At 35.6% G+C, this 18555-nt stretch overlaps 1 protein-coding gene across 3 annotated transcripts in view; it reads right to left on the bottom strand.

Annotated features, from left to right (window-relative positions):
- Rngtt (RNA guanylyltransferase and 5'-phosphatase) overlaps nucleotides 1-18555 on the bottom strand; it is a 219011-nt gene that overhangs the window by 87264 nt on the left and 113192 nt on the right. Inside the window, exon 14 of one of the 3 annotated variants that reach the window (XM_048353852.1) lies at nucleotides 16320-18075. The exons of the other annotated variants lie outside the window; for them this stretch is intronic. Coding sequence (XP_048209809.1) covers nucleotides 18042-18075 — 34 coding nt within the window. The 3' untranslated portion in view covers nucleotides 16320-18041. Of the gene's footprint in view, nucleotides 1-16319; nucleotides 18076-18555 lie in introns of those variants that run through there. 3 annotated transcript variants of the gene reach the window in all.

Genomic DNA, 18555 nt, shown 5'->3' with positions numbered 1-18555 from the left:
ACTGGGATGATATAAAAGGTCAAGTCTTTTAGCTTATAGGAGAAGATGATGCATGGTTCCAACATATTATAAATAAATGTGTACTATTCAGTTGTCCATATCCACAGTTTAAACTTTTTGCAATTTCAGTTACCCACAATTAGTTGTAGAATAAAAATATTTATTCAAAGGGCCCAGAAATAAACAATTTGCAAGCTGTTAAGAACAGTGTGATCGGGCTGGGGATATGGCCTAGTGGCAAGAGTGCCTGCCTCATATACATGAGGCCCTGGGTTCAATTCCCCATCACCACATATACAGAAAATGGCCAGAAGTGGCGCTGTGGCTCAAGTGGCAGAGTGCTAGCCTTGAGCAAAAAGAAGCCAGGGACAGTGCTCAGGCCCTGAGTCCAAGCCCCAGGACTGGCCAAAAAAAAAAAAAAAAAAAGAACAGTGTGATCACATTCTGCAACAAGCCATGCAGTCCTGCCTGATATGGTCCAGTGTGTCCACACTACACACCCCATCCACTTGTTAAATTAGTAATCATCTGTTACCAGATGGACAGTTATAGTAGGTATTATTTAGGGGGAGTGTAAGTAATCTCTATAATACCTCTATGTTAACCTAACACTAAGTCACAATTCTACATCTTTCTCCTCACATCTCATTATGTAGGCAGCATATCATCTTATAGCACTGAAAGAAGAAGTAAGACAGTTTTGAGGCAGACCATATTAAAATTGGTTACGTGTGTGTGTGTTAGAGAGAGAGAGAGAGAGAGAGAGAGAGAGAGAGAGAGAGAGAGAGTGTTAGAGAGTTGTGGAGCTTGAACTCAGGGACTGGATACTGTCCCTGAGCTCTTGTGCTCAAGGCTAGCACTCTACCACTTTGGGCCACAGAGCCACTTGGGGTTTTCTGGCAGATAATTGGAGGTAAGAGTCTTACAGACTTTCCCGCCCAGACTGGCTCTGAACCACGATCCTCGAATCTCAGCCTCTTGAGTAGCTAGGATTGCAGGTGTATTGGCTACTATTGTAAACGTACTTCATTTCTAATTTAGCTTTCATAAGTACATATGCAAAGGATAAAATATAGCACATAAAGGGTTTAGTAATATCTGAGATTTTAGGCATCTACTGGGAGAGGTGTCCTCAGAACATAGCCCTTTCTTTCTTTTTTTTCTTTTTTTTTTTTGCCAGTCCTGGGGCTTGGACTCAGGGCCTGAGCACTGTCCCTGGCTTCTTTTTTGCTCAAGGCAGCACTCTGCCACTTGAGCCACAGCGCCACTTCTGGCCATTTTCTGTATATGTGGTGCTGGGGAATCGAACCCAGGGCCTCATGTATATGAGGCAGGCACTCTTGCCACTAGGCCATATCCCCAGCCCAGAACATAGCCCTTATAGGTGCCCTTACTATATTACTGTATAGTATCACTTCTAATATATAAAAATTAATATAATAAATTAAATATGGCTTTTATATTATATATTTATGAACAAACAGGACTCCAAATTTACTTTCTTTGTCTCTGATCCCTCTAAAAATATACTTAAGCTAATCTTGTATAAAGTCTATAATGAAACATTTCCTCTTATCAAAAGATACATTATACAGAAAATAATTACAGATCACAGTAAGTTTCTCTAATTCAAGTAATAACCACAGAATGCCACTGAACAAGCTCTGAAGTTGGGACGAGCTCTGAAGTTGGGGAGTCACTTGTAGAGTACTTGTGAGGTAGGAGATACAATTTGTAGCCAGTATGGGCTACATAGTGACCCCTGATAGCACTGTAACTGATTTTAATTCCAATGCAACAGCAATACTTACAAAACCTTATGGGGAGAGAGGGAATTGGGGAGGGGGATGGCAGGGGAAAAATGAGGGAGGAGGTAAGAAGTTGGATAAGAAATGTACTCACTGTATTACAGAGGAAACTGTAACCCCTCTGTACTTCACTCTGACAGATAGATAGATAGATAGATAGATAGATAGATAGATAGATAGATAGATAGATAGATAGATAGATTATTGTCCCTGAACAAATCCAGGTTCTCTTCCCATCAGCTGTTTCACAATGACTGTTTTAAGAATGGTGAAGGTAACAGAGAGCTGAGAAAGACAGTTGATTTCCTGGAATTTCATGGACTTAAATAAAACTTTTCCTTATGAAAGTTTGTTATCCTGCAGTTGTGAACTGTGGGATCCAAGAGACAAAGCTCTTGCCATCCAAAATTACCACTTACGACATTTTAAAAATAGGACTATTGGCCAGGCACTGGTGGCTCACTTCTATAATCCTAACTGCTCAGGAGGCTGACATGTGAGGCTTGCAGTTTGAAGCCAGACCAGGCAGAAAAGTGCCGGAGATACTCTTATCTCCAAGTAACCACTCAAAAACCAGAAGTGGAGCTGTGGCTGAAAGGAGTTGAGCTCTAACCTTGAACAAAAGAGCTCAAGGACAGTGCCCAGGCCCTGAATTCAAGCACCATGACCAACTCAACAAAAAAAAAAAAAAAGGGGGGGGGGGGGAGACTATGGGATTAGCTCTTTAGCAACTATTTCATAAAAATAAAACTTCATGGTCAATTTTAAAAAATATATCTGTCCAAATCAATGATGCTCAAGTCTTAAAATGATGCCAGGATGAGAACAAAATCATTAGTGGGTTCTTAACTCCTAAGGTACATAACTATGTATATGGAACTAGGGGACAGGTCTTTCCAAACAATCTTGTCACAGATATTCCAGACCAGGCAGACAATATCAAACATCTTTCTTACTTAATGCTTGATATCACTGATACAATTACAATCAATAAAAGAAAAGGCTGTTCTTCAAAAAAGAGATAATCCATAAATCACAGGATTAAAATAATCCATAAATAATAATAATAAAATAATCCATAAATCAAAGGATTAAAATGATAATGTGATCCTTGACTCAAAAGCACAGCAAAAGTCTATTTTTTTTTAATCTCAGGCAAAGAAATAGATAAAAACTGGCTCCCGGAAAATATTTAGAATTCTCTGAAAACATGGTGTTACAAATTAGGTAAATTTCTAAGACATAGCACCCCCCAGCCCCCGCCCAAGACTTTGATGCTAGTCATTTTCCAATCATGATAAATGCTCTTATCTAAAGTATTCACGCCATCTCCCAAATCACAAAAGGGGCTTCAAGAATACAGGTGCCATGTTTTTTTCACTAGTACAATAGATTCCACTGGTCAGAATGTTCTGCTTTATAAAAGACATCAGAAAGTTGAGATCCATAATTCAAGGTAATAAGCACAAAGGAGGGCTAATGTACTCAGGAGCAAAAGCTATACCACAGGACTCTGTTTGCTGTTCTCATGGTGTTGCTTTGTTTTGTGGTGCTGGAGATCAAACCCAGAGCTTTGTCCCTTCTGTTTTAATCATATATTTGAGTTGATGCCATATAAATGATACAACATGTTCCATCTTCAAATACAATATAGTTTCTTCTTTCTTAGGGTTTTAATCATATGTATTTGAGTCGACACCATATAAATACACTCCAGAAGGAACCTACAGTTTAAGCAGATTAGGTTTTCCTGGAACAGGTTGGAGGTTCCAGGGAGGGAAGAGCCTGGAGAAGGAGAAACAGATGTAATCTCCAGATTATGTAATCCAAGGGCTCTCCTATCCCAGTCATAAACTATCTCTCTCAAATTCATTGTGTGTGTGTGGGGGGGGGGAGGGGAGGAGTGGCTGGGAGACCAGAATGGCTTCTGCAGCAGCCAGCTTAACACTCCCTAGTTGCTTAGTTACCTCACTTGCCATTATCCAAAGGGTAACACAGCCTGCTTCCTAAAGGTGACCTCTAAGCTTTAGAAAATGTATTTTTACTTACACACTAGGATCTTTCCCCTCTAGTTATGTTTCTACACCTTTCATCTCGCCTCCTTCCCTGCCCTAAAAACTATTGCCTAATGTCCAATTTCAGTTTTAATTATTGTTGCTCTAACTTCAGCTTCTGGTCTTTAGGGATGATGGCTTACTACTGGTATTTTCTTAAATGTGTCATCACTTTGGCCTCTCCTTCTCCTAGGCAGCAACCTGATACTCAGTGCTGTGGGGCAGGACCTCAGTCACCTATGGTAACACTTGCAAATCTAAAGAATTTTCTATTTCTAAAATGAGGTTTAAGAAACTGGCTTTCTTAGCATCATCTTATATGTTCATAAGGGTATAGCTATTAGGCTCTTGTGATCCTCTGCTGTGACTAGCCTAAACCTGTGCTAATTATTCCCTATGAGGGAGACCATAGATTCCATGATTCTTTGGGTCTGGCTCACTTCACTTAGTATAATTTTTTTCCAAGTCCTTCCATTTCCTTACAAATGGGCCAATGTCATTCTTTCTGATAGAGGCATAAAATTCCATTGTGTATATGTACCACATTTTCCTGATCTGTTCATCTACTGATGGGCATCTGGGTTGGATCCATATTCGAGCTATGACAAATTGTGCTGCAATGAACATTGTTGTGCTGTGGTCTTTAGTGTGTTCTTGTTTGTGGTCTTTTGGGTAGATGCCCAAAAGTGGGGTTGCTGGGTCATAGGGGAGCTCTATGTTCAGCCTTCTGAGGAATCTCCATACCACTTTCCAGAGTGGCTGAACCAGTTTACATTCCCACCAACAATGAAGTAGGGGTTCCCTTTTGGCCACATCCCCTCCAACATTTGTTATTGTTAGTTTTCTTGATATAGGACATTCTTACTGGGGTGAGATGGAATCTCAATGTTGTTTTGATTTGCATTTCTTTTATGGCCAGTGATGTAGAGCACTTTTTCATATATCTTGGCCATTCTCATTTCCTCATCAGAGAAGTCTCTTTTTAAGTCTTTAGCCCATTTGTTGAGGGGGCTATTGGTTCTTTGCAGTTTTGTTTTGGAGGAATGGAAACAATTGTTATATCACTGTTGTATCTACTTTTAACGTGTTATGTGTAACCGTAACTTCTATTATTAATGATCTTCTTGTATCCCCTTCCTGTGGCTGTACCTGCACTATCTCTGTATCTTATCTGAGTACATTGGAAACGGTGTACACTGGTATTAGAAGTAGGAAAACTGAAAGGAAATACTAAAATAGAGAGACACAGGGTAAAAAAGACAAATGACTACAAAAGCAATACTTGCAAAACTGTTTGGTGTAAATGAACTGAACAACTCTTGGGGGGGGGGAAGGGAAAGGGGGAGGGAGGAGGGGGAAATGAGGGAGGAGGTAACAAACAGTAAAAGAAATGTATCCAATGCCTAACACATGAAACTGTAACCTCTCTGTACATCAGTTTGAGAAAAAAAAAAAGAAAAGAAAGAAACTGGCTTTCTTTTTCCTGCTGTTGCATATATTTTCCAGGAAAAGAGATGAAGTTTGATTCTAGGCTAAAACTTTCGGACTTTGGCAGTAATATAATTAAGCAAGTACTAAGTCTTCTGAGAAAAGAGGGATCTGAAAGGTGGTTCCACTACAGAGATCATTTCTTTGAAACATAGAATTAAACCATCCATTGCCGGGCTAGATTCACATGCCCTGGTGCGGGGATGCTAAGCTTATTCCCTTATCAGTGCTCCCCTTTTCACCCTCTCCCCTGGGCACCCGACCCACGGGCAGCCAAGGTGGAGCAAAGGGACACGGGCAAGCCTAAAGTGCACACCGCCAAACGAGATCCCCTTTTCCTCCCTCCTTACCCACCAAGGAAGCCAGGCGCAGACGGATCTCGGAGACGCTTTGGAGAGCAATCCGGTTTAATCGGGAGGGGCTCACAGTAATATAGTAGTGATGACGAGGATTGAGCATGAGCTGGCGATAGGCTGGCGAGCTTGTCCATCCAAGAGCAGCTCCCAAGGACCTCCCTCATGGGCTAACGTCACTTCCCATAGTACCGCCCTCTGGGCAAAGCCTGCGAAAAGGGAGCACATGTGCTCACTGGCGCAAGGTGGGGGATGGTCTCAAAGCTATCCCTTCTGGTTCCGGACCCAGAAGGAGATAGGTGTGGTTCACTTCCACACTGCCCCAGGGCTGGGGGAAGGGCGGTGTCTCGGGAGCACTCTCATCGCCCTTCCCCCCTTAAGGCCAAGATGAATCCCCAACAATCCATGTTCATTTAATGAGTGAGTTGCCAATGTCTGTGACTTCTAGAGAAAGGAAGATGAAATTTTAATTTATAAATATTGATCATAAAATATTATAGGAATTAAGCAAGTGAATAATGTCCTATGTCTGGATACACTGGACCATCTTTCAAAGTACACTAAAACTGAATAGGAAGGAAATTAAAAGGTCATATGAGGTCAAAACAGGGACAACACCTGAACTGCTCATAGAATATGTTAAACTGTGGTTATTTACTTCATATATAATTTACAGGCCATATAAATCAGTGTTGCCCAGTAATGTTGCTTATAGATGTAAGCCACATATACATATATATAATTTAAATTTTTCTAGTAGCACATTAAAAACAATAAAAAAATAAAATTAACTTCAATAATTAGGCCAAATATTATAAAATATCACTGCAACAAGGCAGTGAATATCAAAGATATCATATTTTTGGTTCATTTTTAATCAAGTCTATAAAACCTGGTGTGTATCATGCAAATACATCACATCTTATTTCCTATGAATCATGTTTCAAGGGTTCAATATTCATATGACTGGAAGGTACCACACTGAAGGCTACCACACATATATACATACTACAATTATATAGTAAGAAACAATTTGTTCATTCAGGGATATGAACTAAACATAATTTCTCACAAAGAACCCTAAGAAAAAAGAAATTCTATTGCATCTCAAAATGGAATATGTAGTACCATTAAAGCCAGGAACTGCTGATGTATTTCCTGTCCCAAAGAAAAACTGACTATCAAGCAAGAGTGAGCCTCTCAGCATTGAAGACACAACCTATGTGTAGACAGAACAAAGTTAGAAGATGCACATAATAGCCCCCCCCAAGCAATCACCCTGAGCCTAGCAATGTGCTATCCTTTGTAGAAGAATCTATTCTACTCTCATCTTTATTTGATTTAAATAAAACAGGCAATCTTGCCATTGCATAGTCTAAATTTTAAAACTATATATGATTTACACACTCACTTAGTTTAGCTTACTTTTAAAACAATTGGCTATTTCTCCACCATTTCTTTCATTCAGTCTCCTAGTGTTGTAAATGAACACATGTAAAATATAAATTATGCTACAAACTGAAAATAGCATATTGTTTATATGCAATTAAAATTAAATTGCTTAGTAATTCTTTAAAAGTTCTTGTTTTTCTCTCAGTAATGCTAAACATGCTTTCTGCAATGTACTTACAATTACCAAATTGTTAGGCAATTTTTTCTACAAAGTCTATATAAAAGAAACTTCTACTCGATCTGTCTATACAACATTGTAACTTCCAAAACAGCCATAAGCCTATATAGCTCACACCTATAATCTGAGCCAGTCAAGAGAATGAAATCAGAGGATCATGATTTGAAGCCAGCCCAGGCATAAAGTCCATAAAACACAAATCTCAAAATAGCAAGCAAAATGCTAGACTAGATGTATAGCTCAAGTGGAGCATCAGCTGTGAACAAGCAAGCCAAATGAGAGCACAGTACTGACACCATCCTGTTCCCCAACACCCCCACCAAAAAAAAAAAAAAAAATCCAAAGTCTGACCATTTAGGCTGGCTTCTAATTCACTACATAGCCCAGGATGGTCTTGAAGTTCATTCAGATCCTTCTGCCTCAAGCCTCCCAAGGGCTGGGACTAAAACTGTGAGCAATTAGGCTTGGCTCATTGTAGTTTTAAGGTTATATTATTCTTAGTAAATAGACTTTAGTTTAAAATTAAAAGGGTAACCCTTTTGTACTACTACTTACAGATAATCAAAATGTAATTTAAAAAATAAAGCTTAGAAAAGAATGAAAAGGTTTGAAATTATTAATGTATGTAAATGTTTTCTTGTATAGAACAAGGACTCTTTTCCAATATTTCCAACCTTTCCAACTATAAACAAATCATTTCACTTTCCTTAATCATTACATAAACACATAAGATTACATAAACAAAAATCTAGTCCTGTTCTTAAATAATTGGTGAGTCAAAATTAATCGTTCAATGTCCAGACTTTAACTACTTTTTTACAAATAAATCCCAGCTACTAACATTTCCTCCTAAAGTTCACTTTTTAATTATAGCACTGACATTTACAACTTGCTTCTAGTCATCATCTATCAAAATCATACACTTAGTGGCTGGGAGTATTGCTCAGAGTGCTTGCTCAAAGCACTGAGCTCAATCCCTCACACTGGAAAAAAATACACTAAATTTATATTTACTTATTTGTAATTTACTTAGGAATAGCTAACTACACCATCATTAAGAGCTAAATATGCTTATAGAGCTTAGTTGCAATCTTGATTATTGATACAATCAAGTCCATACACTCAAACACACATTTCAAGTTTTCAGAAAAGTCACAGTCCAGTAATATTGTATGACATATTGTATACTGGTTTCACATTAATAAAAGTTTGCTTAATGAAGGAAGGGACTAATCTTTGTACAGCAATTTAAACTTTAGACTAACTTTATATATCCTGTATCTCATTTCATCTCTGTAAAATTTCTAAGCAATTCTGCTTAATGGTCCCAAACCAATCAACTTACTTTGAATAACTATTAAGTTAGTATATCTTAATTAACTGAACAGTTTTCAGAGTATGTTCATATTAGCTTATTCTTTAATATTAAGGAGCTCAAATTAAGAATTTTTAACAATCACAAATAATTTGATGTAACAACCACATCAACAAGTACCTAAATGTATAAAATATGAAATGGACAGGTAGCAAGCATCATTTATTAGTTTCTTTATTACCCATTAATTAATTATTCATTCACTTATCCATATCCATTTTCTAAACCTATTATATGGTAGGTACATTTAGCTATTCCTAAATCTATTATAGTTAGGCTGGATATCTGACATCTATTAGACTTGAATTTATACTTACAAATAAGTGTAATCTACTCTCTTGAATTGAATCTTCAATACTGTGTGTGTGTGTGTGCGTGCACCACACAAACATTACAAATATATTTATGTATCAATATATAATTGTTATAATTACAGTCTTTTATATATATTATTACATATTATCATGTAGGTAAATATAATGTAACCTGATGAAGTATAGTATGAGAAGATAATAAAATCAAAAGTGAATATGTAATTTGGGATCCTATGACAGGAAACTTAAAACAGAAACAAACATTATTACTACTAAATAACAAAGTATCAGAAAGTAACCATATGTTAATCTTTTGTTCAGGAACTGAATTTAACTCAAAACATATACTTGACAATAGGCAAGTTGAGAGCTCAAGTAAACAACTATAACTCAAGGCTATATTGCAAGGAATGCTAATTAACAAAAAACTGTGAGGCTTCAAAAACATTAGAAATTAACTTGGAATTAGAAGCTAACATTTATAATAATTTAGTTTCATTGTAAGCTTTCTTAACCTTAGTCAAGTAGGACAATGAGGTTTAATTTAAGTTTGTTTACTACCACCTCAAACAGGGTCATTTTAAAGAAAATAATATAAAAACAAAATCATTAAATGAGAAAGCAGTATATATCCATTTACCTGATATCAAGTACAATTTCAACAATGGAATACAAAAAGAAACACTTGAGCAACAGACTAAAAGAAAACATGTATAGCCCCAGCTATCAGAAGGCTAAGAAAGGAATCCTGTTTCAGCCTAGGAGTTCTAGCAACATAGCAAGAGCTTGTCTAAGAAAAAGGAAAGTAAAGAGAAAGGGACAAAATTGCCACAAAGTTAACCTGCTGCACTGGGGTTCTGATTCTCATATATAATATTGCAAATATGTTCCATGATCAATACATTTAGCAAAATAAAAGCTAAATCTAGAATTCAGGCCCTTAAATTCCAGTGATAAAAATTTTCCAAGCTGAGGGTGAAAGAGGAGGGAGGGACAGAAAGGATGGGAGGGGAAGGGAAGGAAGAAGAAGGGAATCCTAATACATTATGAGGAACTGCTCTGAAAAGAATGCGTATCTTTTAAGTTATGGGTGTTACTAGTTATTAATGCCATTAGAGATGAGACAGAGATCTTGGTTGCTTTTCTCTTTTCCATGAGAGAATGCAATGAGGGCAGCCATCTGCAAATCAGGATGAGGGCCTCACCAGAAATGAATAATGTTGGCATTCAAATTTTGAACTTCTCATGCTACAGAACCAAAAGAAATATGTTTCTGTTGTTAAAGTCATCCAATTTGGCATTTTTATTGCAAATGACCAAACTAATACTATATTTATTTACATGAATGTTCAACCTAAGAATATAGGAAATAAAAGTAAATAAGCTAACTTCAAAAGCCAAGTGAATGTACACAATAGCATTCATTAACAACAATTATATGTGAGCCTATGAAAAATTGCATTAAGCCTTATATTGCACATGTATAAAGTATTTTAATGACAAGCATATGCAAATTCTCCTCTTTAAATTGTAATAATATGTAGTTTATTTTGAAGTAAATGTTGTATTTCTTATTAAGGGCACATAACTTTTGAAATTATTGTCTTATCTTACAAGCTTTTTATTATGCTGTCTATGAAAGTAGAGATACATAATGAGGAAACATTTTTGATGCATCAGAGTGAAAAATTAGATATTTACAAACCATGTCTAAAACTTGGTTCTAAATGGATAATCTTTTTCCGCCTTGCTCTCATTATGAAATATACACAAATTTAATTTGGTTACTGTCATGGTCTGTTGAACTACACACAGGATAGTGGTGTGTTTTTTTTTTAAAGCTTGTTCTCTTGTACCAGTTCTACTCTCAACTCACTAAATAATTTTGAACTAGTCATAAATTAAACAACTTTTCTCAATTTTCTCATCTTTAAGGTGGAAATAACTATCCTATCTTCTGAGCACATAATTAAATTAATTGACCACTGAGTAAAATTCTATGAAACAGATGGTGAAAACATAATAATATAAATGAAACTCTACTTTCAAACTAAAATTTTAATTATATTTAAAATCTAAACTAAATATTGGAATAGCTTTTACTGAAAGTCTCCCTGACCCACCTGACTATCTCTCAGACAAACTCCATTTCATTACAACTTTTATATATTTTATATATAAAACTTTTATATATATCCTAGAATGGAATTACATGATTGGCTCATTACCTCCACAATCATCTGTGTTTTTGTAATAAAAAATGAGGCTCATTTCATCTAAGGTACAAAGAAAACAATCAAAAGATAAATAATGTCTAAAGTGAATTTTATGTAATTTTCTCATTAACAACAGAAATAATACTAAAGAGTTATTGTTCAAAACAACATTTTCATATTTCTCTTAAATTATGGTTTATATTTACAAAAGTATAGACATGGATAGCCAGGTGCCAGTGGCTCATGCCTATAATCCTAGCTACTCGAGGCTGAGGTCTGAGGATCATGGTTCAAAGCCAGCCTGGGCAGAAAAGTGCCCATGAGACTCTTGGCTCCAAATGACTACTCAAAAAAGCCATAAATGCGCCATGGCTCAATAGAGGGCCAGCCTTGAGCACAAAGAGGCTCAGGAACAGCACCTAGACCCTGAGTTCAAGCCCCCCAATAGTTGAAAAAAAAAAAAGTATAGGCACAGATGTATTTGAAAAGTAATTTGTTGGAAATGCTACAGGAAGTAGTTTTATTCATCTCTTTTCTTTGTCTGTTATCTAAGAAATAAAAACAGCTTTCCTAAAGAAATATGCACCACTTTTTACTCAATTCAACAAGTATTTAGTGATTAACAAACATATTAATTGTTCTTATTTTTTAAACTAAAAGGCTAGATGTAGCTCAATGGTAGGTAGCCTGCTTGACTAATATGTGTGACGCTCTGGGTTTGAACCTCCAGTACTACAAACAAACCAACAAAAAAAGTGAATCTAATTAAGTGAAGAATATCAGCTCCTCTTTCTTCTTCTCCTGATTTCTCTTTAATACAAGTGTTCTCTAGAGTCTTATCTACAAATGTATCTAACATTATACATTTATCCCAGGTTAATTTAATTTCCTTGGGTGGGTTGTTGCTTTTTTAATCACTTCTAAATCTCTGTCTTTGATGCAAACTTCTTTCTAAATTCCAAATTACTATGTTTCCACACTTGGTGCATTTTTTTTTTTTTGCCTCTCCTAGGGCTTGAACTCAGAACTCAAGCACTGTCCCTTAGACTCTCTGTGCTCAAGGCTGTTTTACCACTTAAGCCACACAGTGCCACTTATAGCGTTTTCTGTTTATGTGGTACTGAGGAATCGAACCCAGGGCTTCATGCATGCTAGGCAAGCATTCCATCACTAAGCTACATTCCCAGCTCCTTGGTGGGCAATTTTAATGATATATAACAAACTTATCTAGAAACAAATTCATTACCTCTCACTCTGTTAAATTTCATTCTTCTTCTATTATTCATTAGATTTATTGGAGATCCTTCTCAGAGGAAGGAAACCGGACTTCTTCCAAAATTCTTTACAGCTATTCACTAAATATCTTTTTAAATGATTTTTAAATTTATTCTCTTCATATACAGTAAAAAAGTTTTTCTACACATAATTATGTCATCTATAAATAAAGAAAATACTATTTTAGGATGTAGAGAAAAGGGAACTCTTGCATTCTGTTGGTAGGAATATAAACTACAATATCACAATGTCTCAAAAAAAAAGTCTCAAAAACATAAAACTAGAACTCCTCTATACCTTGCAATCTTACTACTGAGTATATATTTTTAAAAAGAAGTGAAATCAGTATGTTGAACAGTAATCTGCACTCTATATTCATTGCAACACCAGAAATAATAGTTAAGAAATGGAAACAATCTAAGTGTGAATCAAATGATGAATGAAGAAAAAAATTTACTATATATAATGAATGATGACTGAGCCATTAAAAAGGATGAAATCCTGTCAATTGCAAGATACTGACGGACCCTGGGAAGCAATTAAGCTAACCAAATGCTCACTAGGCACAAAGATGAAGAGGTTATAGATTTACATTGAACAGATAAACTGCTAGTTTGAACTGACAGAATGGAGACAGTTAAAAAGATAAGAGTGTTTGTTGGACCTCATGGATTCTACAAAACAGGATCAAAAATCTAGCAGGCTGTGAATATGTGCTTTCATCAAAGAAAAGTAAAAGTGATACCAAAAAGATCCACCAGGGAGGTTTTTTTGGACATACTGTCCCCACCCTAGTCCAGAAGGCAGAGCCAACTAATGTAGAAGGCAGAGCACAGACTGGACAACATTAGTCTCAAAATTTTGGTGTAATGGAGATTGTCTTATTAGGTATTAGACTTGGTAGGGATTCATCCCTCTTTCTTCCTTCTGATTTCTGCCTTTAGGAATGAGAATGTCTAGTCTGTGACTGTTTCTTAACTATGTTTGGAAACACATACGCTGCCTGGTTTTACCAATTACCAGATACAGAAATATTTGTCTAAAAATGAAATATAAATCATGAGTCTTATTCGTATCTAACTGAAATGAGATTTAGACTTTAGATTAATGGTAAGACTAAGAGGGCACTGGAGATGAAATCCTCTTTTGCAGCAGAGAAAGACATCAATTTAGGAGAGGTAGGAAGAAAATGTTATACATAAAATGTTTAAGTCCTCTCCTATCCCACCTCCATTCATATATCGAAGCCTCAATCCCTAGCTTGCAAATACAGAAGTTAGACCCTTTGGGAAGTAATTATGGTTAAATGATATCATCAGAGTGAGACCATGATCATTGAGGATTAGCATCCCTACAGAAGAGAGACTAGAGAGAGCCCTCTCTTGCCCTTGTTCAACTACTAGGGAAGGACATTACTACAAACCAAGCAAAGAGCATGTGAGGATTTGGTACAAGGCAGCTTGAGGCAACTACAGAAGAGAATTTTCACCAAATCAACACTACTAGCATCCTGATACTGAACTCCAATCAACAGAACTATGTAAAAATAAATTTGTACTGTTTGAACAACTCAGTCTATAGTTATTTTGTTATGATCCTCAAGCATATTAAGGCAAACACAAATGCAAAATCCTCACAAAATAATACTAAATCCAATGATGTATAAAAATTATATACCACACTGAAAGACTAAGAGTAATTTCTTCAGTGGCTTCCTTACAAAAAGTGGTGTGGAGAGGAAGAAGAAAAGGAAATCTTTATAATAGAGAAACCTCTGAAGTACTATTCTAGCCAGGTGTCAAAGGACAGTGTTAACAATCATAAAGCTTTGCATTTTGTACAATCAACATATGCTAATAAAATATATTATAAATAACAAATCAGACAAATAATATGTTCATATCTCAGTATCCTTCAGGAATAGTTCCAGGACACCCTAGATTCTCAAATTTTATAAAAGGGCAGAATATTCACATATGACCTATATATATCCACCTGTGCACTATATATCATTTACAAATAACATAAATCATCTACAAATTACTAGCAATACTTAATATAATATAAACTATATAATAAGTATATTGTTTAAGGACACAGAGGGGAAAAAGCTACACATATTTTGTACAAATGAAAGTATTTTATCAACTACTTTCAATCTGCTTGGTTGAATTTGTGGTGCAGACTTCATGGAAATGTCAGGCTGACAGTATGTAAACTTCATGTGTGTTTGCATGTGCACACGTATAAGCACACTTCAACTCAGATTTATGCTCTTACTTGGCATTTCTACTCATAGGCGACATCCTAGCACTTGAGCTATACCTTCAGTTCTGGCTTCTTTTAATTTGGAAATAAGAGTCTCAAACTCGTGTGTCCACTCTGACTTCAAGCTGCAATCTTCCGATCTTAAGCTTCCTAGGTAACTGGAACTCTGTAAACACTTCTGATATGTGATTTTTAAAAAATAGCACTTAACCATTTTATCTTTGTTAACTCCAGTCACCTCATGGGAAAGACCCCAGATAGGTTCTAAAAGGGAACACCCCATAACATATCTGCGCAGTCTTCCTCAAAGCTATCAATATCATTGAAGACACTGAAATCATGAGATCATTTCAAAACCCAGAGGACTCTGTAAAGATAGGACAACTAAATGTAATGTTGTATCTAGATGGGATCCTTGAATGGAAAAAGGCCATTGCTAATGAAATATGAATAAACTATCAACTTTAGTTAATAGTAACATGACAATTCTGGTTCAGTAATTATAACAAGTGTATCAAATGAACATAATGTTATATACATAGAGAAAACTGGGAGAGCAGAGGAGATGTTGGGGGGGGCGCTCTACTATGCATTCAAGTATTCTATAAATCAAAACTACTCTAAAAACTTAAGCATGTGAATTAAACACACACTCCTGACAAAACAAGAAGCAAAATGCATACACATAAAAGAAATAGAGAAAAGTCTGATTATTACATAAAAATTCTTAATATAAAACATACATGTCATAAAATTATTCCTTATTTTAGGAAAATGAATAGTAAATTTATACTTTTAGTATTAATGTATGTGATGGAAATGTCAAAAAGTGACACAAAAACATCATCTGGTTTTTACTATAGCCAACAGATATTATGAGACCACTTCATTAAAAGAGATGTGCACACACTGAACACAAGAGAAATACAGTTCACAAAATGCATTCAATATAGAAAGAAAACTATCTTAAACTGTGGCACTTCACAAAGAATGAAAATAAGACAGTTTAACTGAGTTCGTTTGAATTCATCTTATTTCCATTTTTCCTTTCTTAAACAAGAACACTATTCTTTAGATCAAACAGGAAAGGTTAAACAATCTCAGTTTTTCACAGTAACTCGCCACAGGCCAGCATCAGATTTTAAAAGCCTGAATTTTTCTACCAACCTATATTTTTAAGAGGTGGAAAGGCATAGAAAAGGAAAAGAGAGGTGAGAGTTGAACGATTACAGAGGGAAAGAAACTCCTGGTTGGGGGGGGGGGGGGAATCACTCCATAACTTTTCAGTCAGTAGCTCAGTAAAAAGAACTGGTCTCCATGACATTTTGGATTTAACCTTGTCAAGGTGAAGACAGCGATGACACATCCAGTAAACAAGCATAATTTCTAGTGCTAGGTTCAAAACACTACATTACTAACTTGGCAACTAAGCAATTCATTATTAAATGCATCAACATTAGTAAGCGCTCTGTGTGTGTGTGTGTGTGTGTGTGTGTGTGTGAGAGAGAGAGAGAGAGAGAGAGAGAGAGAGAGATCAATGCATAAAGAACAGTAGAAATAGTCAATGGCCACATACCAAAGAAAATGTATATTGATAGTCTGGTTAATTGACACCTAAAGTGACAGGTAAGTATAATTCATTTAAAATAAGTACATTTCGTCCATTAGTAAAGTCTAGTAAAATGTTATGACATGCTAATAAGAAAGACATTAGTGCCTACTAATCTGCCAATATCAGAGTTTTTAAAGTATAAGTTTCTCAATACACCTCAATTTTAACTAAACTGACATAGCAAAGAAAATTATCACACTATTTCTTCAAAATATATCCAGAATCTAACCCTTTCTAGCCATCATCAATGTTATCAACATAGTCTTAAGAGCTTTTGCCTGGCTTCGTGTAAGAAACTTTGATTTCCCTGACCTTTTCCCTGCCCATTCTCATCACAGCAGTCAGAGGGATTATCATAAAACAAGTTAAATCTTATCAGTTCTAATCTTCAAACTCTACAATGCCTCCTACTTACCTCAGAATAAAGTGAAGTCCTTAGAATAATTATAATGTAAATAATGTCGTCTCTTCTAGTTCTCTCTCCCTCTTCGACTTAGTCATCTCTTGCTACACTTGCTCCCATGCTGATTATAGCATCTGTTGCTGTCTTTCTTCTATCTGTCATACTCTTCCCCATGTATCTGACTGGCTACCTTTCTCATCTCCTTTACTTATCCTATTGTATCCCATTCTAATCTGAAATAGCCACTCTGTATGCTACTCAGTCTAAAAGCCATTGACTCTTCAAAGCAAATTTTAAACTTTCACTCTGACTTTCTCAATCTGTCCCCATCTAAATCCTGATGTGCTTAATTCAAGTCTCAACTTCCATAAACTCTCGTCATTCAATCAACATTGAATAGTTTCAAGTCTTCTTTTAGACTATGTTTCCTGTTTTGAATATCATTCCTATCACTTATAAGGCTTTGGTCAACTGAATCATCTTTGTAAATGTCTCTCATATTTTATTTTTATACTTAATAAGATAGAGAATTGTCTGGGCTACTGCAGTACTTTTAGCCACAGTAGCAATACAGCATTTTTTACCCTGATAGTTATTTGAATCTATTGTCTTTGTCTGGCCATTAGGATGAGGCTTATCCATCTTTTTATTCCTAGCACCTAACAAGTTTGCACATAAATGTTTTTTCATAAATGCTTACTGAATAGTCATAAATCAGTTATAACTAGCACTGCTATTTACACTGAAAGTTTGAAAGTAAATGAAAGGCAGGGATAGTGAATTTTTTCTTATTCATAAATTAAGATTCTGAAAAAGATGAAAGGGTCTTTGTTCCTTAGTAATGAATTCATGTAATTTACAGTTAATTTATTCTAAACTCTCTTGAGACCATACACTATGGTCTATACCTCCTCCAATGAAGCCAATCTGAAATGCCCATGCAGCTTTTAAATCTAAATAATATATGTTCCAGCTCAACTTATAAAAACAAAGACACTAGTAAAAAGAGATAAATTTGATGATATCTGAGGAACTCATATATATGCATAGTGGTCAATAGACATTGTCCTAACACAATGGGTGAACTTGCATATAATCAGACTGTCAATTTTCAAAAAATTAAAGAAAAATAAAATGTACTTTTTAAAAGCTTCCTAGTGTAGACGTCCTTTGACGGCTAAAAACACATTTCTGAAACCTGCAGTGGCTTCTGTTTTTCGACATGATTCATAAAGCATCATTTTGCTATAAATAGAAATCCTCCATTTGACAAAGATTTCTAATTAAAAGAATACAAGGCCATGATTTAATAGCAATGCAACTGTAGTATTTATAAAAATCTGTAGTGTTTATATTAGATAAGTAAATAGGAATTTAAAAACCAAACCCAAACTGCTATTATATAATGAAATGCATTACTCATATGATTACATACTTACTTTAAAAAAAAGGTCATAAATACAGATGCCAATATAACCAAATTAAGATACTAAACACTCTTAGCTCAACTACTATAGGTAGGTCTTCAGAAATCTTGAATTATAGTGGCTCTTGTTATCCTTTTATTCAGGACCAGAAGGCCTAGTTTGCTAAGGTAGTTTCTTTTATACCCTCCCCCATGTATTCTCCCTTGAGATTCAAAGCTTAATATGAGTTCCATTTCCCAGACATAAAAGGCTTGCATTAACAATGATGTATCTTAGCTTTCTTCTTTTACAATAAATTACCATATTTATATTTTGAGACTGTCCTATGATAG

This window comes from Perognathus longimembris, chromosome 9, assembly GCF_023159225.1.
Source record: "Perognathus longimembris pacificus isolate PPM17 chromosome 9, ASM2315922v1, whole genome shotgun sequence".
In the NCBI taxonomy this organism is placed as follows: domain Eukaryota; kingdom Metazoa; phylum Chordata; class Mammalia; order Rodentia; family Heteromyidae; genus Perognathus; species Perognathus longimembris.
Note: the sequence above shows the minus strand (reverse complement) of the source record. Positions and strands in the feature narration are given on the sequence as shown.